Source organism: Diplotaxodon limnothrissa, linkage group LG7, assembly GCF_057381915.1.
Source record: "Diplotaxodon limnothrissa isolate DT_005_m linkage group LG7, D_limnothrissa_male_GT1.1, whole genome shotgun sequence".
Classification (NCBI taxonomy): Eukaryota; Metazoa; Chordata; class Actinopteri; order Cichliformes; family Cichlidae; genus Diplotaxodon; species Diplotaxodon limnothrissa.
Genome location: NC_140602.1, coordinates 30,813,247 through 30,835,484, shown reverse-complemented (window position 1 = coordinate 30,835,484; position 22,238 = coordinate 30,813,247). Strand labels below are relative to the sequence as shown.

The following is a 22,238-nucleotide window of genomic DNA, read 5'->3' as shown; positions in this document are numbered from 1 at the left end:
GCCTTTCAAAATAACATTCCCTGCTAATGTTTTGAAAGCATTTTTGTTTACAGTTGTCTACATATTTATTCTAGCCTTGGTTAATTAATTAATAAACAGTTGGGATTAAAAAGCGTGTATGTGAAAACATGAAATCTTCAAAATATATTTTCCCTTTCAGAATAAGGTTAGAAATGGTTGTTTAAAATGTTGGGATTTTATTTTGATTTTTATTTAAACTTTTTGTTAAAACAAACTGTTTTTATACCTGAATGTATCAGCTGATGTAAAGTAGTTGTGGTGCATTGTGGGAGCTGGTGGGACTTTATTGTTATTATATGAAATATTTTTAACATGGACCAGTGCATGATGGGAGGGGGCAGCGCTAAGCTAAGCCGCACTCTGCTCCAAAACAAAGTTTGTTAATTTTTATTTATTCTGAAACTTTGACAGGAAGTTGTAGCATGAATCACTGAATAATTAAATAAAATCATCTGACTGCCAAAGACTCCCCCCACTCAATCAACTGAGCCTGTCACAAAACACTTACAGATTTTAGGTTGAGATAAAACTTTATTGTTCCTATCGTGACACAGTTGTGAACTGTGATTGGTCTGTTCCACATTAGATAAGTCTTTAGAAAAAATAAACAACAACAACAATAAACAAACATGATTCATCTGACTGGCCACGAGGGTTCATCCGACAGAGTGATGTCATCAACCAAACCGCAAGTGGCTACGGTAACAGCTAAACGCTAACATTGAGCTTAAAGAAACACTTTCTCTCATATCCTCACACACATACACAGTGTTCAGACTGAAAACTTCAGAAATGTGGATTTTTGGTCATTTTTTTTTTTTTTTTTTTTTTTACATTAAGAGAAATTCTTGAAATGCTACGACCGTTCCTTACAAAAAATACTGGAATTCATTCAGTGCTAGATTCCCAAGTGTTTTCCAGGGTCAGAGATTAAATCAGGGGAGAAAAAGACATTTGAGCTCCCAGAAAAGTTATTGTCTCATTTGGTAATTTAGTTTTTTAATTAAGACAACTCTTTTCCCACTGTAATTTTTTTTGTTTCTGGATTTTACTCAAGAAGACAACAATCCCTTTAGAAGTTTTCTAATCTTTTCAGTTTAAAATTTAGATCAATTTTATACTTGTGTTGTTTTAACAATTTAAAATGAAATGGCAAAGAAATATTTAATTTATTTTTATTTTTAATAATGATGTGCATCTCACATCGGACTAAAGAGTATTTTACCGTTTATGGGTTTTGCAGCTGAACTGATGATTGAACTTGTTGATTTTGTGACAATAATTTGTCACGTTTCCGTACCTTTGCACCTTCACAATGACAAAATAATGACATTCTGACGATTTCATTTCATTACAAGGATTTTTTTTCTTCAAATAACTTAATGATGAATTAAGAGAAAACTTCACTTGTTCATTGTTCACTTCATTTTTTTTCCTAAACGACAGTCAGCGGCCTCAAGTCCTTCAGCTGCTCATGTTTGCATTTTTTTTTATGTTTATCCTAAAGCTGCACAGATTTTATGGACAGAAGCAAAAACCAAGCAGCTGCTTTCCTGTAGTGACTCACAAGGCTCAGAAGCTGAATATAATTCACCTTTCACGTAAAGATGATTCCGGAGCTGAAGATTAGTTTCAGCTGAAGTCTCTTTATGACTCCAGAACCAGAACTGGACGACTTCAGCTCATCCAGTCAGAACCACCCAGGACAGATTTTCCTCTTTTATCCAAAAGGTTTTTTTTGTTTGTTTACTTTTGTAAAACAATGGAAACGGATAAAAGTCGTGATAATCAGAAGGTTTCAGATATTTTACTCTGAAAACAGCACAGTCCTCCAGCTCCAGCTTTTCAAAAACCACCGAAGAAGAGAAGGCTTTGCAATAGAAAAACAGTGAAAGCTGACTCTTGTTCTTCTGATATGTGAATGTGACGAATGTCACATTCAAGTTTGTGCTGCAGTCTCAAATTAAGTAGTTTTTTAAATATCTGACAGCACAGAGGACTTTCAGAGTAAAACGTCTGCTCTCGTTCATGCCTATTTTATGCCCGTCAATACCTTCCATGCAAAATAATATCAGCCAATCAGGTGGGAGTATTGTGTAGTCCTCTGTCCTGATTGGCTCACGGTCGTCCTGTTTTCTTGCTCTGATCAGAGACCAGATGATTCAGTGCATGTGTCGCTCACATATTTCCTTGCTTCCTGCTCTCTCATTGGCTTGTTCTGGCGTCTTTCAGCTTTTAGCACCAAAAGAAAGATAAATAGTTAAAACACGCACACACACAGACACACACACGCACGCTCATGTGCACACGCACACATGCACACTCTTCAGTTTTTCCTCATAAAAAAAGAGAAAAACAAAAACAAAAACAAACATCAGTCTCTTCCTCTCCTCGCTGTAATGAGGAGGTGAGGGTGGAGGGGCAGATGAGGCCCGTCACCGAGGTAACTAGACATCGAGGATCTCCTCAGCGGTGCCTCCGCAACGTAGCCGGTAGCGTCCAGTCCTCCAGCTGATGGTTGGGTCCCACAGAGCCGACAGGAAGATCTGCACCGCCATCGACTCCCTGATGAACCAGGCGACTGCAAAGTCGAGCTTCGAGAAGCACAGAGGGCCGCCCTGTGGTGATGTCATCAACCAGTAATCAGTCACACTTTTAAAAAAAAAATCTCCTTATTTTTCAATTTCATTTAAATTTATTAACTTTCTTACATTTGTTTGTATTGTTTTTCATTAAAAAAAACAACAACTTTTAAATCTAAACATTTTTACGATTATTTATTGAACTGAACCTTCAAATATTTTAATCTTTTTGTTCCAGTTTTTAATGTTTTTATTTTTTAATTGGCTTAAGTTTTTTTTTTTAATTTAATTAACCTTACTTACTAAACTGTCATCTTTTCTATTTAAAGGAAGAAAATTAAGACAACATTCATATTTTTCATATTATTATTAAATCAATCGGAAAACATCAGTAATTGGCAGCTTCATATTTGTGTTTCTGAATTCTTAAAAATGAAAAAGTAATTGTTGTTGAAAAAAAATATTCCTTTTAAATTAGAAGTATGTGATATTACCTGGACCCCGGTCAGCTGAATGTAGTCAGATATAAACCAGGCGAGACAGTGACACATGAAGAACACCATCATGTCCCATCTAAAGCACACACACACACACACACACACAGATCAATATACAGTGGGGCAAAAAAGTATACTTAAAATGATGACAGAGGTCAGTAATTTGCACCAGAGGTACACTTCAACTGTGAGAGACAGAATGTGAAAAAAAAAATCCATGAATCCACATGGTAGGATTTGTAAAGAATTTATTCGTAAATTAGGGTGGAAAATAAGTATTTGGTCACCTCAAACAAGGAAAATCTCTGGCTCTCACAGACCTGTAACGTCTTCTGTAAGAAGCTTTTCTGTCCCCCACTCGTTACCTGTATGAATGGCACCTGTTTGAACTCATCATCTGTATAAAAGACACCTGTCCACAGCCTCAAACAGTCAGACTCCAAACTCCGCCACGGCCAAGACCAAAGAGCTTTCGAAGGACACCAGGAAAAGTATTGTAGACCTGCACCAGACTGGGAAGAGTGAATCTACAATAGGCAAGCAGCTTGGTGTGAAAAAATCAACTGTGGGAGCAATCATCAGAAAATGGAAGACATACAAGACCACTGATAATCTCCCTCAATCTGGGGCTCCACGCAAGATCTCATCCCGTGGGGTCAAAATGATCATGAGAACGGTGAGCAAAGATCCCAGAACCACACGGGGGGACCTGGTGAATGACCTGCAGAGAGCTGGGACCAAAGTAACAAAGGTCACCATCAGTAACACACTACAACGGCAGGGAATCAAATCCCGCAGTGCCAGACGTGTTCCGCTGCTGAAGCCAGTGCATGTCCAGGCCCGTCTGAAGTTTGCCAGAGAGCACATGGATGATACAGCAGAGGATTGGGAGAATGTCATGTGGTCAGATGAAACCAAAGTAGAACTTTTTGGTATAAACTCAACTCGTCGTGTTTGGAGGAAGAAGAATACCGAGTTGCATCCCAAGAACACCATACCTACTGTGAAGCATGGGGGTGGAAACATCATGCTATGGGGCTGTTTTTCTGCCAAGGGAACAGGACGACTGATCCGTGTTAAGGACAGAATGAATGGGGCCATGTATCGTGAGATTTTGAGCCAAAACCTCCTTCCATCAGTGAGAACTTTGAAGATGAAACGAGGCTGGGTCTTCCAACATGACAATGATCCAAAACACACCGCCCGGGCAACAAAGGAGTGGCTCCGTAAGAAGCATTTGAAAGTCCTGGAGTGGCCTAGCCAGTCTCCAGACCTCAACCCCATAGAAAATCTGTGGCGGGAGTTGAAAGTCCGTGTTGCTCGGCGACAGCCCCAAAACATCACTGCTCTCGAGAAGATCTGCATGGAGGAATGGGCCAAAATACCAGCTACTGTGTGTGCAAACCTGGTAAAGACCTATAGTAAACGTTTGACCTCTGTTATTGCCAACAAAGGTTATGTTACAAAGTATTGAGTTGTATTTTTGTTATTGACCAAATACTTATTTTCCACCCTGATTTACCAATAAATTCTTTACAAATCCTACCATGTGGATTCATGGATTTTTTTTTCACATTCTGTCTCTCACAGTTGAAGTGTACCTCTGGTGCAAATTACTGACCTCTGTCATCATTTTAGGTGGAGGAACTTGCACAATCGGTGGCTGACTAAATACTTTTTTGCCCCACTGTAGTTTCTCTGGATGATGTCCAGGTGATAAATGTTTAACCTATTTTTTGGTGATTGAGGCTAAAGAACAGTAAACGCCCAGTCAACCAATGACCTCATCCCTGTGTGGTCAACTGTGTACCTGAACACATAATGAGCGGCCCAGCCGATGATGAGACTGGCGAGGAAGCATTCGGAAACAGGCTCAAGCACGGTGCCGGGAAGCATGTTGATCCTCAACTTCGTCCACCTGCAGACATAAAACTTGATTAATATCAGCTGCTTTGAGGATTCAGGTCAAAGAGGAGATTCAGAATTATGAGCTATGGTCCAACAGCTACAACCACTCTTTAGTCAAAAGCCCACGCCCCTAATAACGCTGCTTATAACTAATAATAAAAACTAAATGCTAATGGCTTATTGTGAAAAACAAAACAGGTAAGAAATTAAAGAACACAATAAATGTAAATAAAATTATGTCTTGCTGCAGGTCATGGACCAAAAAAAAAACCAAAAAAAAAAAAAAACAGGCAAAATGGAGGGAAAAACATTTAAAAACCATCACTAATCAATCAGTAATGAGTACTGAGGTCACCTGATCATGCGGGACTGGAACTGGCCAATGGAGTAAGATCCAGAATTCTGCAGCGCCACCTGTGTCGCCATGGAGAATTTCCAGCCTCTGCAGAGAGATAGGATAAGTGTGAAGTGAAGCTCTGACAGCAACATCGACAGGGTGCTAATGTTAACGTGCCAACCTGTCAGCAATAGCTTTAGCCATGAAGTAATCCTCAGCAATGTACTGGGCGAAGGCGACCAATCCGCCGGCCTGATCCAGAACATCCTTCCTCATCAGACATGACATACCCGTCACGCACTTTATCCCAGTCACATTAGCCGAGATGTATGAGCGGGGGTGGGATGTCCCAAAGTACACCTGGAAACAGGTTAGTGTTAGCATTTGTTAGCATCAAGACAAGTAAAGAAAATAATTCCCATTACATTAGTGTGACTTTACCTGTTCCAGTGTGGCAGCGAAGCCTTGGCGGTCGGCAACGTACGGTAACCCATGTACCAGTCCCACCTTCTCTGTCATCTGATTAGTCATATCTGTCAGGGTGTCCGGTTTCACTGCAACACACAAACACAAAGGGAGTTAGCTTTAGAATCAACAATGAAAACAATGATAGCCATCACATCAGTGGTGAAGAACTGACCTCTGATGCCACTGTCGCAGATCCACACCAGGCCATATTTAGCTCCTTCGTAGCCCGGCATCAAGTTATTGATCTTGGGGTTAATTCCAACTTTCTTCCCTCCTGAGAACCAGAGACATCACATGCTAATGTTAGCTGCTAACAGATGAAAAACATGTAAGAAAAAAGAAAAAAAGAAAAAAAAAAAGAAGCATAATTTAAAGTAATTTTTTCTCACCAATGAATAATCGAGCGTCTACATTCGGGTATTTTCCCAACAACTTTTTGCAGACGTCAACAGCTGGATCGTCTTGATCCTGAATGCACAGCAGGATTTCAAACTGTAAAACCAGATGTTTCAATTAGTCTGAGAAGCGGTACAACAGCAGACAGATGTTTATTATTGGAGCTCAAAGGTTAGTAAATGTTACAGGGTAGACTGAGGCAATGGAAGGTCAGTCTGTGGAAGGACAGGGATGGTAGCCCAGGACAGTGGGATGGTAACTGGGACTGTAGGGTGGGACAGTAGGAGTCTTGGTAGTCAGGCAGTCATGATAGGTTAGCTGGGGGGAGTACTAAGGGGTAATTATCTGGGTTGGGAGTATTTGGCTTCACCTTTGGGTAATCCAGTGTAAAGAATGTCTCCAGGTTGGAGATCAGGTTCGGGTCAACTCCTTTTAGTGGCTTCAGCAGAGAAACTCCAGCTAGCTGCATGAACGGCTGTTTGACCTCTGGTCTTTTCTTGTGGAGGTGAAGACGTCTGAAAGAAAGAGGTCAAAGGTCAGCAGGTAAAAATCAAAGAAACATTTGAAAAAACAAACAAATAAAAACATTATTTAAAGAGAACATCATAACCAACATATTTTAAAATCTATTTTGAGTCTCTGGGTTTATCAAGAATGGAAAATCTGCAGCACCTGGGTGAAAAAGTTCCTGTTAGCATAATCTGACTGTGATGTATCACTGGGCTAAAAAAATAAAATCATTCATTCATACAGATTGCGTTTTATCTAACGGGTGACCTTTGATTTATTTCAGTGTTTTATTTTATTATTAGGAAATCAGTTTGGCCAAAGGAAAGGTAAAGATTTATAGCTCCAGGTTCTATTTAACTTTATTGTTGTACTGGAAGTAGGGCTGTGCGATATGACCAAAATCTCATATCCCGATATAAGAATTCTATCATCCTGATAACGATATAAATCACAAAAATGTAACATTTTCTGTAAATTCTGGGAATCTCAGGCAGCTCGACTTGCATGAAGTGTTTCCTGCTGCAAGTCATGTAGCTGGAGTCGAGTGTTTTAACCGACGCATGAAACTATACATTTTTAGACATAAGTTGTAACGGCCGCCGTTTTCTTTGTATTTATTACACGGCGTGCTGTGGAGAAAAGCCTGTTTTAACGTTTGAGTCTACGGTTTAGTTTTTAGCACCTGCCGGCTCTTTTTTACTTCTCATCTGTAAATAATCTGCTCTTTCACGTGATTCAGTTTATTTTGAAAAGTCTCAACAGGATCTTGAGCTTTATGTGAAAGGTTTATGTGGAACATAAAGAAGCGGACACGCGATGCTGTTACCATCGTTGTTGCTAACCACAACGCATAAAAACAGGCGCTTGTCCGTCTCTAGTGTGGTTATATTAAATATAAGAGAAAGAGAGAACTTTAAGAAATTAATATAGCCGCTACAGTGACCACCAAAACGATGAAGAAATATTGCCGTAAACAGTTTATTTTGCGACACCACGAAACAAATGATAGCGTAAAATGCAACGACAGACGTTTTTATATCGTCATCTGATATATATCGTTATATCGAACAGCGCTAACTGGAAGGGAGCTAGTATATTTTCCTGTGTCAGACCTGCTCCAGCAGCTTACTTTAACTATTAAAATTAATGCAAAGTGTTCTGATCCAGGGAGGACAATGATGGCCTTTTAACTGGAAGCGCAAACACGATATCCAGACTGAGGTTTTCCTAGTGAGCTCAAACTAAGCCTGTTAAGAGATTTTAGTTACTAAAATAAAAACAAGAACCAGACTTCCAAAGAAATAAAAACTGGGAACTAACTGAACCAAAAACACATTTACAAAATTAGAAAAACAAATTGAAATGAACTTTGTAAAGGACACAAAGAGTTCCTCCCTTCACATCACAGCGTTCAGCGATCCTGTAAGAATGGAGTGGTGAAAAAAAGCAGGTGGAGGTGTCTGTATTTATATTAATGACAGATGGTGCAACAGCTACACACTATCATAGTGATGTTCTGTCCTTGTCCTTTAGACCCATCTATGGAGATTGTAAAGTTTTTTATAGCTTATTTATATTAATCAGAGAGCAAATACTTGGGCTGCAGCAGAGATAAGATACGGTTAGGTAAGTAGGTTACCAAATGTTGTTTCTAATACCCTGTAAACTCTACTGAGGAACTTCAGAGCATCCTACCAGAGAGGAGAGGGACCTGGATTTATATTTTAGCAAATATAAACAAGGCACTACAGGGTTCAGAACACTTCTCTACACACAGCCGCTTAAAACCAGCAAACCTGAGCTTCAATCAGTGAGATAAGAATAATGACAGTGCACTGTCTCACAGAAAGCTACGGCATCTTCATAGGCTCTACAGTTCTCTTTTGATAAGGGAAAGTTTTGACACAACATAGAGATTTTTAAAAGATAAACTATGGGTAGCTGGAGAAGTAAAAGCAGAAACGAGGAAGCACAAACAAGCTGTCTGCAGGGGAACAAAGGCGACTCGCTTCTTTCTCCTCAGAAAGAGGAAATTAGACAATAAACAAACAGATTTCAACACAGACCATAGTTGATATTGTGGAACAATCCTGGCCAGGAAGTAAATGTAAAAGCAGAGGAAGTTTCTCAGACTTTTAAAATTATTAATATTCGAAAAGCAGCAGGAGTGAAAGAGGGTCTTCTTCAGTCGCCTGTTCCAAATCTGATTCATAAGACCTCATATTTGAGGTTCATAAGAACATTCATAAGACCCATCGAGTTCCCAGAGCCTGAAAGTCCTCATTAACAGTTCCTGTACCAAAAATATCAAAAGCACAGGCCATACAGGAAATGCTCTTTTACATGTACCGCACAAAATACACAGTCATCTCGACCAAACCTGTGTGTGCCATGTTTCATCTGCATTTAGTAAGAGCACATATCAAAGGCTGCACAGCACAATCATCAGATGTGCTCAATCCTTTTTAGCTGACTGATCACTGCACGTTAGAGTGAAAGCTGCAGTATCATCTGTTGCCACGACGGCCCTCCGGGGTGTACTGCAGTACATCTCCATTCATTACTCTGTGAATGCAGTACATTAACTCATCTGAAGTCTTTAATTTACTGAAGGTGCAATGATTGGTGGTTTGATGAGAGAAGATGAAACAGACTTTGTTACTCTGTGTTTTCTCCATTTGAAAACAGAAGAGATAATTTTTGCTTTTAGAGCGAGCGGGATGGCTTTGAGTCATTTAGAGAAGGATTACAAGGTTTGTACTTGATGTGGAGATGGTTGGAGGTGGACAGAAGTACAGAGTGTGTTTTGTGCAGACCTTAATATGTCTGTAAACACTGCAGGTTAGGAACAACATGGTATGATGCAACTCTGGGAGTTCCAAGTGCTGGAAAAAGGTGTGACATCCTCAACAATGTCTCACACCCTCCTCATGGTGAATATATCCTCTACCATCAGGACGGAGTTACAGGGCACCACCCTTACAAACGCTTCACACCCAGAGGTCTGTGGTACAGGCGTCACTCGCACATAGCTGTGCATAGAAGCACTTTCTTGCTGTTGATATGTTTATCTGACAGTCAATATCAACATTTTATCGAACCACTCTTTCTGTCATGCTTAAAAGCTCCTTTTTACTCCTAAGTGATACAGTTCATTTAGATTAAAATATGATTCATTTTCTCTCAGCTTCTGTCAGTGATGCTTTCTGTCAGCTCAAGGCATCACTTTAGGTTTAAACTATGTGATGAAGGAGTTTAGCTGGTGTTTTCCTGTGAAAACACTGCCTGTGAGACAAAAGGCTCTTCATGAGAGTCCGTTTCACATAGGCTGCTTCACTCGTCATGCTGACATTGAGCATACGTCCTGTTAATGGTCATGAATAAGACCAAAGGCAGTGACTGTCTGTTTGATCCAAGGATAAGAGTGAGGGAAAGGCGATCAAGGTGAAAGCACATGGCTTTGCTGTCCTTACAGATAATTTTATGTTAAGATAATAAACAAACTAGCTCAGCTTTTAATTAGCCTTCCCAATTATTTCATCCTCATGTTATCTGTATAGATTCACATGTTGTCAAAGTGAACATATAACTTTATTTTCTGGCAATACACATCTTTAGAAGAGCGCATGTGTGATGTGTCATTTTCATTCCAAATATTAATCCCATTGAAAGCAGGCATGAATGCTGCAGTCCTCCCTACATCTTCCAGGGAAGTGTGAACGTGTTGAACACACTGTATGTATGAACATACTGTGACAGATTCCCGGATTTCCAAGAAACTTTGGAAGCATGTTTACCTCCAACAGTTCCACATCCTTGTGCAGATCAACTCGCGTTATCTTTCACCTTTAACAGCCAACTAAAACACATTTCCCATGTTTGTTTGAAGTATGCTCCAATTTTCTTTCCCTACTGAAAAAAAGGAAGCTGTCACATGACTTCTTAAGAATTTCAGGGGAAGCAAATCTCACAAAACCTTCAGTAAGTCAGCTGAGCTGCTTTTTGCTCTTTCAAAGATCTGGAGGGGTTTAAAAGAAACTTCTTTAAGTTTTCTAATCTTTACGAAAACCCGGCAAATTAAAGGGTTTAAATCCTAGACTGCCTGGAACTTTTACTATAGCGGTGGAGATGAACGAACCATGTTCAGACCAATGAATAGGAGCCTAAACTTTAAAGTCCATTTACAGGATATGTTGTTTTGTTTTGTTTTTGCCAGGTCAGGTGCTGCTATAAGACCTGCAGCATGAATTCACTCTGTTGAGTCCAAATCATTAAAAAAAAATTTAAGCTGCAAAGATAAGTTCCACAAATTCCACAGCACCAAAGCCCATGCTCATTTTCAGCTTCCCTTATGGTGCTGCACAAAGGTATGGCTTCTATGTACGATGCTTATCTTCTGTCCTACTAAAAGTTAACTGATTTAGTCATGCTCTGTGTACAGAAGTATAAACATGACCAAAAACATAGAAATTCATGGAATTAAAAAGTAAAAGATAAAATGGGTTACAGCCGAATTAAACAACGGCTCACAACACTTAAATACAACACTAAACATACACTCCATAATGTAAGAAAAGCGGCTGCTGAATGAAAATTCTAAAATCCTATTTTAATTAAGTGAGATTCTGCGTTAAGAGGAAGCAGGAAATTAGGTGCGTAATAAGCTACAGAAACGTCACCTAAACATCTACCGCCATTTAAAATGTTCTGTACGATGAAATACGGTTACTTCAGGTTCCTTGTTATCGATTCACGGTTTATAAAACTATAATTAATGACGTGATTTAGTTAACTACCACCTGAAAGGACCGCAGTAACCGGAATATCCCGTCCGAGCTAACATTACCCGGCTAGCGGTAACCAGGAAAACGCCCAAGAGCTAACCGTCCAGGCTGCAGGTTCACCTCCTGTCATACATCCACAAACCCGTCCCCAGGAGCAGGGGGTCGGCTTATTTCCGAGTTTAACCCCGTTCACACATAATCACACGGGGACAGACAGAAATAAAGGAAGGAGCTGTGCCGAGGCTAGCTGTTAGCAATGTTTAGCCTCGCTCCGCGATGCACTCACACATAGATGATGGACATGAAGTGCATGAGCCACAGCACGAAGAACAGGATGAAGCCGAACACGGCGAGGCCCTGCATGGCGAGGTCCAGCAGGGCCATGGCTGTCAGCGGAAGCTGCCTGGGAGGTGGGCCGGCTGGAGTCACACGGGCTCGGGATGGAGACGACCAGATGAGCGGTCACGGAAGACAGGGAGAATCCGGCTGTTTCCGCGACTTTGGCGTGTTTAGGCTAACCGTTGCACTTCCGGATCACAGCGGAGGGTGTCAGGTGGCTGCCCGAGAAAGGAGCTCCGATAACATGGCCAGAGCAGGGTTCGGCCCGGTGACGGTAGTCTCCCAGTATCAGTGCAGACTTGGAGGGTTTGACAGTCAGCAGACCGACTCTTGGTCAGCTGACCGGAATAGCGGAGGGTTGGGGGATAAAAACTGTTACCAGACTTCCGGGACAATTTCAAAGTAAAGCTGTTCATTTAAAAACATCAAACGCATTAGTTTTTACTCGTTGTTGTTGGTATTTTTATTTAGACTTGTAGTTGCTGAGCTGTTACATTTAACCTAGCTTTTCTACTTCCTTGAGCGCTTTTATTTGTAGTAACATCTACTGAAAAGTTAATCTAGTTTATTTTTTTTGTTCCTGGTTGTGTTTCCTGTTTTGAGTTGCGGAATTCGGGAATTTCCCATTTTAGGGGTAACTAAAGTTTATTTGTTTATGGTGTTTTAGCAATCATAATTATTTATTATAATGGTTTCATATTGTTGTTCTGTTTAATTTCTATCTCTATAACTTAACAGAAATAACTAAATCCAAACATTGTCCACTGTTTGCTTCAGAAACATCTAATTTATTGCTGAATCGTTTTATACATCATTCATATGGGGCATGTTATCCTCTGAACATGTTAAGAAAAAAAGAGGTTAGATAAAAGGTGCACGATCATTTAACGGCCAACGTAAAGGCTCCTGTGAGAAGCAGGCATGTATTAATTGATCAGGTTAGTTACAGCAACCCAATGCTTGCTTCATTTTCCTCACCCATTTAGCAATGGGTGAAATGAGAGGCGATGACCTATGGAAACCTTTTCTTAAAAAAAAGAAAAAAAAGAAGAAGTAGTCTAGTTTCACCTTCATCAGGTGACTCAACAGGTTCAGAGCCTGTTGAGTTTGATCACCTGAGCAGGTAACTCGAATGTCTACTAGTTTTCACACACAGCCAGTGAAGGAAAGAGTGAATCACTGAAGGGTAGAGATCAGGTTTCGTTTGAGGAAACATAAAAATTTAAAGACACAGAAATGTTATCTCCTGTTTTCTGCTGAAATTGTAATCCCTAATTTATATTCCCTGCATTTTGTTGTGGAGCAAACGTCTCTACTCACGTAAAGGAAACACAAGCATCAGTTTAACATGATCTGGAACGTAACACAGTGACATACTTACCCCCAGTAGAAGACAGATTAACCCTCTTGAAACACCTCTGGGCACTTATCATGGCGGTATTAAAAGAAACTGAATTGGACATAACTGAATACACAAATGTAATATTCTGTCCAAAAATAACATCTTAAGAGCTTTTTTCTTCCCTGGAACTCGACCTCTTACCATGATTCTGACAGAGGTTTCAATTTGTTTTTCCTGTATTTATAAATATCATAAAAACTGCTCCACTGTGGTAAAATGCAGCTGGTGTGCTGTATGCTAGTGTGAGCACCAGCTGTTGTGCAGATTTATTATCTGCTTCACTGTTACACGCTTTACTTCATGTCCTTTTGTTTTTATCTCTGGTGACCACGTGCTCTAGATTTCTTAAGCTTCTTGGATGACGTCGTTGGTTTTACAGGAGATTTTATTGTTTGACACGATCGCAAACACGATTCACATGCAGATACACTCCGCCTGTTAGTCATCATGATCTTATCTCACTGCAGGAGTGCCTGCAGGCACAAGAATGGTTCTTTTAAACTTGCCACAATTAATATTTCCCTTGCTGAGTCAAACATTCAGACCTTCTACTGTCTTTATGGTCTCTTGGTTTCAGAGGTGACGACTGATATCAGGTCATTTTTTATGCTTTTTGTTTGAGAAACCAATTAATCTACGATAAATTCAATCATTCACGTCACACGTGAGTATTTGTAAAATGTTTTTACGAAGCCTGCGTCGCGTCTGTTTGACGCCCGATAACGAGGACAGGAAACATCTTCAGATTAATCAGCAAACTGACAGGAACAAATCTTCACCTCAAGGCACAGCAGTTCACATCTTATCAGATTTTCAGCCTTTTGTCCTCTCTCTAGTTCACGTTCACCACTCGCAGGAATTCTTGGTTCATATTTTGTGCGTGAACCAGACGCCCTGCTTCCTGCTGGAACACCAATACACCAGACTGACCCTCCTCCTGTGGACTACAGAGAAATCTTTCAACCTGTGTGCTTGCCTTCATCCAGAGGAAGATGATGCTTTTCAGTTTAATCTTAACTGCAAAGTTCAGATTGAAAATTTTACCACCAGAGGGCAGCATTTTATCAGCAGGTGTGCGTACTGTTTTTTGTTTTTTTTTAACCTTTATTACATCTTCAGATCCTCCGTCTCCCCAAGATTTACTTTTCCCAGCCTTCCACTGTAGATACGAATATAATCTAATAACTCACGTGGTTCACTCAAGGTTACACAGATTTAACCTTAATCACTGCTCCACCTTGTGGTATAAATTGGTATCACACCAAATGACAGCACAGACATGCTTTTACCTTCAAGATAACACAGATATTTTGGACACTAAGTTTTACAGCAGTTTTTTCTTCATGTTCTGATGATGGTTTTTAGTTCATTTTGGAAGATTTTACAGCATTCATACATTTAGTATCTTAGGGGGAAAAAATCTATGTGACCGTCAGACTCCGTCAATACAAAAATACAAATTTAAAACATTTTAAGCTTTACATGATCATTAGTTTTTTGAAATATTGTGTTTTAAATGAAGAGAATTAGAGTTAAACTCAAATGGTCTAAACATATAATTATGGCTCCGCCCACCACAAGTATCTGTGTTTTATCACATTTTTTTATTTAGGTTTTCCCTCAGACAATGTGTTTTCTGGCGGTTTCTTCTGATTGGACCACGAACACTCAGCGTTCTCCTTCCAGTTCACCTCCTGCGTGTCATAAACTTCCTGTTGATCACAAGCACACAATCAATAATCAATAATCATTGACATGATGTGTCGATCGCGCTGATCAGACTGGCTCCGAGGTATCACCTTCTTCCAAATGGGGACATTAGCCTTCAGCTGGCTGATGCAGTGCTGGATCGCCTGCTGGCCGTCATGGCGGTGAGGAGATGAGATCGCCATGACAACACTGGTTTCGCCCACCTTCACCCACCTGATGGTGGAAGCTATGTGTCATATTTTTTATTTAAGTTAAAAACTACAAATGTAACACCAGTGTGGCCCCGCCAACCTGCCACATTTAGCGTCCTCACCCGAGCCTGTGGTGGACGCAGATGTGTGTCACGCTTTGCCAGCGCGCTCTGATGTCAGCACACAGCTTGTTGAACTCTGATTGGGCCATGGGCTCATATGCCTCGTACTCCAGTCCAACCACCTTCCTGCCGTCTGCCTCGTCCTCGCGGGTGGTACCTGTGTACACACATAGCACGCACAGGCGCATGCACAAATTTGTATAGCCAGCAATGTGAGGACTCATGTCTTCCCCTCATCCACACCTGGTCCTGAACCACTAAACAGCTCTTTGTAGTCTGACACACAGTGAGGAGGAGCTTGATCTCAAAAGGACGACTCATTGCTGTGACTGTTACTGGTTATTGATCTGCTTTAACAAACCTCTATATTATTTTTTTTAAACTTTAAATACAAAACACTAATAATATCTTTGAGAAATACTTGTAGAAAATATTAAGACTGAGCAGGAAATCTGACTGTCATGCTTCAGAAATAAAAGCTGAGTATTTTAACCCTCCGGGGTCGACGTACTCACCAGCGTGTCCAAATCAAACAACAGATTTAAAATGACATAGCAACAAGATGTTATTATTAAGTAAAGTATTTTTATCTGGCTTTTGCAACAGTTACTCCAATTATTGTAAAGCATTACCCTGAAGTGTTGTAGTTTAAAAGAAAATAAAAGAAAACATACTTTGTTTTGAAAACAAAGTAACTAGAAGAGCTTCCTAAAATAATGGAACTGCAGCTTTGTCCTCAAATGTTTCTACTTTACCTTCTTTCTTAAATACTGGCATTTCACACAATTTTACATGAAATGTTGAAATGCTGTATTGGAACATTAAATAAAAATTCAGCTTTTGTTTTTCTAAAATGCCTTTACACAAATTTGAGTAGTTATAAGAAGTAAAATTTTAAATATTTTATCAATATGCTAGATTTTCTTTTCCTCTCCAGCATTTGACACTTTACATCCCCATCCTATATTAAATATATCACTTTCCCCTTTATCAAATGCTTCTGACTTATTTTCCTCTAAAATATTTAAAAATAAAAGAAACGTGCCATATTGCTTCTTGATGCATGCTCAGTCATCCAGGTAAGTAAATAAAGTAAATGGGAACAAACCTATAAATACTGAAATGGCTCCACACGAAGGGCTGCTGACAGAGTCGACCACTTCCTGCACAGACAGCCAATCACGGCTCAGCTTGAAGACATCGCTCAGCTCCTTCGACATCTTTGAAAAGAAATGGTGGTTTAGATCAAACTTGTTGACTCTTTATCATTAATTTATTGGATTTAAAGTCACAACAGGAAAATATGCTTTGATTTTTAAATTGTGCAGTGAAGCAAGAGCAAATACCTGACATGGACCTTTTTCTTGATCTCTGATCAGTAATTACTTACAGTCTCAAGTCTCTTAGCCCCCGCTGAGCGGCGGCACTACGGCGACTTCGTCTCCGTCTCCCAGAGTCAGCACCTGGTTGCCGATGGGAACGTACTCCTGACGCACTGCCAACACGACGCCGTCCTGCAGCTCGCACAGTCTGGACACACAAACACTTGTTAGACCTTGACTCGTCTTCACACGTATGTTCATGTGCGCTTTTTTTTTCTTTTTTTACCTTGGGTGCCGCTGTAGCAACAGCTTCCAAAGGTCGTGGCTGCTGATTGGTGTTGGCACGGCAACAGTCTTCTCTTCCTTCACACCTGCCAGCTCAACGCTTTTCGCGAAGTACAACACGCACACCTGAAGGAGAAAAACTATGAATCCATCAGATTATTTACCGTTAAACAGTGAGTTCTGAGTCATTCTCAGGGTTTCAAACTTCCTGTTTCCTGTGTGGAGTTCGTGTTATATTTATTTATCTGAAGCTTTTGTGTCAAAAATGTGCTTCATAAATAAAACAGGAGCTTCATTAAAAGATGTTTTTCCATCACATGAAGCTGTAAATGGAATTTGCCAGCTCAAAATGAAGACTTTCTTAAAGATACTGTGATGTAACACTGAGGCTACACGTCCCAGGAAACCATGAACAGGAACACTTAACAAACGTTTGGGAAATCTGTTCATTAATCTATTTATTGGAGACTAAACATCAAAAAGCTTCAGGATCAAAGCATTTCTAATATTTTTCCGATCATCAGCGTGTACATTTCTGCTAACACGGGAAAACTCAAACTGCTTCCTGTTTGTGTTTGGAGACATGATGAAGACTTCCTCCTCCTACTCATCATCGTGACAGCTGATAATGAATAATGATGATGGAAGATATTGATATCAAAGTCAGCTTTGAACCACACAATTCTGACTTTTGGCAGTTTTTTTGTGTTTTTTTAACATTTTAGTAAATATTTATTTATTTGTTTGTTTTTTAACCAAAAACTGTCATTCTGAATTAATTACATACTTTATCCCCCAAATACTAAATAAATATTTTTTGATACTTTTCTGATTTTGTTCCCTTAAATACCCTCTTAACTCATCAATTCTCCAGATTTATTACAAATTCTGAGACTTTCGCTAAAGCATCATAAAAACATAAACGGGGGTCAAGGCCCATCCAAAAAAGTCACTGTGGCCTTCAGCTGATTTCTAATGATACCCTTCAACTGTAAATCACATGAATTCATACAGTTTGGTCATGAAAAAACTTAAACGCCCACAGAGTTAATGCAGTGTAAGCTCAGTTGAATTTGTAGTAACCAGCATGAGTGAGGAGGCCAGAGTGGCTGGGCCTGTGCAGCCCAGACTCTGGGAAATACCCGTCGTGTCTCTCTGAAACTGAAGAGGTCGTTCTCCAGCCTGTGAAGCTCATCTTAAAGCATGACAAACTCAAACACTGCAAAACAAATGGACACGTGTTGGGAATTTTCTACCCTAAACGTCAGCTTTACACCTGTGGCTACAACTTAAAGAAGTCCAGACGCTTTTCTTTGCAAGCTCCTTTGACTACGATGACCTGGATGACTGAGAACCTTCACAGACATATTGCCGTACATTTTGGGAGGAACACCCTTCAACTGGTGCGGGAGTATGAAAGGGAATCAAGGAAACTAGCGGATCATAGGAACCATCTCCGTTTCAACCTAAGATGCAGACAAAGCAGAGTTGTTCCTAAGAGCCTGCGCCTTGGATCCACGGTCAGGGGATACAGAGCAGACTTGATTCTACAGAGAGCAAAAAATCACTTTTTAAGTGAAAGGATAAGACAGGTCCATTTCACCATAGATGCCCTCCAGATCAAGATCAGCCAGACTCTGCAGGAACTGGAAACCCTTCTACCCTCTCCAATCTTAGAAGAGGTTTACAAGTTTGTGGACAAGGCTCAGCGGGTCCAACACTCTAAAGGAAAAGAAAGACAACGCAGGAAATTTCACACCTTGCTTTCAAAAACACACACTCCTCATCCTGAACCTACACAACCCAGAGAAGAAAACACACCTGATGCCAGTCAGGAGAAATGGGTTAAGAACTTTTCAGACAGGATTCTCACTGAACCTGAAAAGAGAGTATTAGCCAAAGGACTCAATTTTGCCATTTCTCCACAACAGTTGCCCATAGTGGACCTCATCACAGCCACAGAATCTGCCATACGGATTAATAAATTATCACAGACAGAAGCAGAGCAAATCAGGATGAAAGTCTCAGCCACGCTCTCCAGTGCCAAAGTCCCTCCATCCAACCTCACAATACAGGAAAAGAAGGCCGTCGCTTCCCTGAGCAAAGACCACAACATCACTGTTTTACCAGCTGATAAGGGAAGGTGCACCGTGGTCCTAAACACTACAGATTACCACACAAAGATTACTACTCTCCTCAGTGACAACAATACCTACGAAGCCCTAAAGCGAGACCCCACAAGCAGCTACAAAAAGAAAGTTATAGCTTTCCTTCAAGACTTTGAAAAGGACAAAATCATTGACCGCCTTACATATCACCGCCTTTACCCAGGGGATGCCATACCCTGCATTTACAGACTTCCTAAAATCCACAAGGAAGCTGTCCCACTCAGACCCATAGTCAGTAGCATAAACTCAGCCACTTATAACATTGCAAAACACCTTGCTACCATCCTTGCTCCTCTCGTGGGGAACACCCCACATCACATCAAGAACTCCACCGACTTCACTGACAAGGTCCAGAAACTTACCCTGGATCCAGATGAAACCATGGTGTCCTTTGATGTAGTCTCTCTCTTCACTTGCATACCCACCACGGAGGCCGTGGAGACTGTCAGAAAACGACTACAAGAAGACAGCTCCTTGGAGGACAGGACCAACTTCACACCCGATCAGATCTGCACACTGTTAGACCTCTGCCTCACCACTACATATTTCAAGTACAACGAAGGCTTTTACAGACAAAAACATGGCTGTGCCATGGGCTCCCCCGTGTCACTTATTGTAGCCAACCTTTACATGGAGGAAGTGGAAAGGAAGGCTCTTGGCTCTTTCAAAGGAAGAGTACCCAGCCACTGGTACAGATATGTAGACGAAACCTGGGTCAAAATCAAAACACAAGAAGTGGAATCCTTCACTGCGCACATTAACTCTGTGGATAAGAACATCAAGTTCACCAGGGAAGACACAAAGGATGACTGTTTGCCTTTCCTGGACTGCGCTGTGCACATTGAAGAGAATGGCAACCTCGACATCGAAGTTTACCGGAAGCCCACACACACAGACCAGTACCTCCTCTTTGACTCCCATCACCCTCTGGAACACAAACTTGGAGTAATTAGGACCCTACACCACCGGGCAGAACATGTTCCCTCTAAGCCTGAAGGGAAAAAGAAGGAACACACACATGTAAAGGAAGCACTCAAAACGTGCAGCTATCCTAAATGGGCGTTCTTAAAGTCAGCAAAGAGGCACAGAAAAGAAGACCAGACACCAGCGAGGGAGGATAAGAAGGACAGACGCAACAACATTGTCATCCCCTATGTAGCCGGTGTATCAGAGAAACTCAGGAGAGTTTTCTCCAAGCATGACGTCCCAGTGTATTTCAGACCCAGCAACACGCTCAGACAGAAACTGTATCACCCGAAAGACAAAACGCCAAAACACAAACTTAACAATGTGGTGTATGCTGTACAGTGCAGCGAGGAATGCTCAGACCTCTACATTGGAGAGACCAAACAGCCACTTCACAAGCGCATGGCACAACACAGAAGAGCCACCTCCACAGGACAAGACTCAGCAGTCCATCTGCATCTTAAGGATAAAGGACACTCTTTCGAGGATGCCAATGTTCACATTTTGGACAGAGAGGACAGATGGTTTGAAAGAGGAGTGAAAGAAGCCATCTATGTCCACTGTGAGCGACCATCTTTGAACAGAGACGGGGGTTTACGACACCAACTGTCTGCCATCTATAATCCAGTTTTGAGTTACCTCCCCAGACGCCTGAACGCCCACTCACATCCTGGGCCATCTTGAGCTCGCCCGAAACTCTGGCTGATTGGGACCCACACCCAGTTTCACACCTTGGCTCAGGCGATTAAAGGATCATCAGGGGGTCCTTTTGTCCCTCTGTGGGGGGTTACTCCCACTAGGTTTATATCTGGGACTCTCCACCATTTGACCTTAGAACTGAAGAAGCTTCTCGGATGAGAGGTGAAACGTCTTCAAGCAACTTAAAGAAGTCCAGACGCTTTTCTTTGCAAGCTCCTTTGACTACGATGACCTGGATGACTGAGAACCTTCACAGACACCTGTGGCTACATTTCTCTGAGGTGTACTGTGTATACATCTTTGGTTACATACTGGTTTAAAGTAGCTTGTTTATCCTTAAATAAGCCTGTAAATTTGACCCAGAGTTCAGGTTTAGTAATCATAAAGGACTGTAATCTTTAAACTGTGATTGCTGACCCCTTTTTAAAATAATACAATAATAATAATAGTAAAGTCCCCTTATCCAACCCACCCTTTAAAGGGGCTCTGGTGCTGATCCTGCAGAATGTCTTTTAAAATTACATTTAATCACAAATGAACCTGAAAATTAAAGTTAAAAATCACATTAGGCCTTTGTTGTTTACCGAAACTGTTACAGACGTGTTTATTCATTCAGTGCGGCTCGCATCTGAGCATGCCTCAGATATTGACTCCTACACTCTCATATGTTCAGCAGCAGGAGGGAGGACAGAGCATGGAGGTATTCAGGAGACGCATGTTCCTGGAAGTTAGCAAACCGGTATTTAGGTCAGATTCTTCATTCAGCTCAGCAGATACCCAACACTTATGGTTCTTATTCTACCGACAATGGGAGAATAAATCACTTTAATGCCTTAGATGTTTTTAAATATTAGAAATGGTTTAAATATTAATGACAGTTTTCCTTAAAACCATCTAAAAACTCGTTAAAAATACAAATGTTACAACTTTTTACCGGATATGTTTTTCCCCTCAACATAACCTGATAAAATACTCAAACTAATTTTGTGTCTTTATCCTTTTAATCCTCTCCCTTCATCTCCAGATTTCACCATCAGCGCAGACCTGCAGACACACGGAGGACAGACACCACCGCAGGTGTGCTGGCTGAAAGGGGGAGGAGCCTTTTGGAGGATCAAGTTTGACCTTTCGTTGTTTGATTAACCTTTTCCTGCTGATCAGCCATGGCGCCCTTAGTTCGCCTCCAAAAGTCCGTTTGAAAAACATCAAATCTGAACATTTTTCACCCCAAACATACGCGTTTCAGTCTAAACACCGCTGATGACGTCATCGTGACATGAGCCGGAGTTCGGCTTCGGTTTCCGATCACATGTCTGAGTTTTGTTTGAATGTTTGTTTCCTGCAGCTAGTCTGAACTTCTGTTTCTCTGACAGGTAAATGTGATACAGTCAGCGTGGTGTAACGTCAGAAAACTCGCACAGGTGAGAAAAGACTCACCTGCGCAGTCATGAAGAAACGTGCAGAGGTCAAGCATGTGAGGAAGGTTTCCAGCTGTCGGTGAGCAGCAGGAGACAGGAACGCGTTTGCTTTC

General features: G+C 41.0%; 3 protein-coding genes across 3 annotated transcripts; all 3 read right to left on the bottom strand.

The window, feature by feature from the left end:
- Positions 1-1,248: 1,248 nt before the first annotated feature.
- On the bottom strand, positions 1,249-12,167 carry ugcg (UDP-glucose ceramide glucosyltransferase). The gene is made up of 10 exons (XM_085359591.1): positions 11,790-12,167; positions 6,580-6,724; positions 6,203-6,305; positions 5,986-6,087; positions 5,787-5,899; positions 5,527-5,705; positions 5,364-5,450; positions 4,911-5,018; positions 3,098-3,176; positions 1,249-2,639 (listed from the first exon to the last, which is right to left on the bottom strand). Exons 1-10 carry the CDS (start codon positions 11,885-11,887, stop codon positions 2,469-2,471), a joined length of 1,185 nt encoding a protein of 394 aa, XP_085215717.1. The 5' UTR covers positions 11,888-12,167; the 3' UTR covers positions 1,249-2,468.
- A 2,681-nt stretch (positions 12,168-14,848) lies between these two features.
- Positions 14,849-16,487, bottom strand: LOC146628533 (molybdopterin synthase catalytic subunit). Its single transcript, XM_085357888.1, has 4 exons — positions 16,376-16,487; positions 15,268-15,424; positions 15,044-15,167; positions 14,849-14,956 (listed from the first exon to the last, which is right to left on the bottom strand). Exons 1-4 carry the CDS (start codon positions 16,485-16,487, stop codon positions 14,849-14,851), a joined length of 501 nt encoding a protein of 166 aa, XP_085214014.1.
- Positions 16,488-16,670: 183 nt separating this feature from the next.
- On the bottom strand, positions 16,671-22,238 carry mocs2 (molybdenum cofactor synthesis 2). The gene is made up of 3 exons (XM_085357889.1): positions 22,145-22,238; positions 16,876-17,000; positions 16,671-16,797 (listed from the first exon to the last, which is right to left on the bottom strand). Exons 1-3 carry the CDS (start codon positions 22,154-22,156, stop codon positions 16,671-16,673), a joined length of 264 nt encoding a protein of 87 aa, XP_085214015.1. The 5' UTR covers positions 22,157-22,238.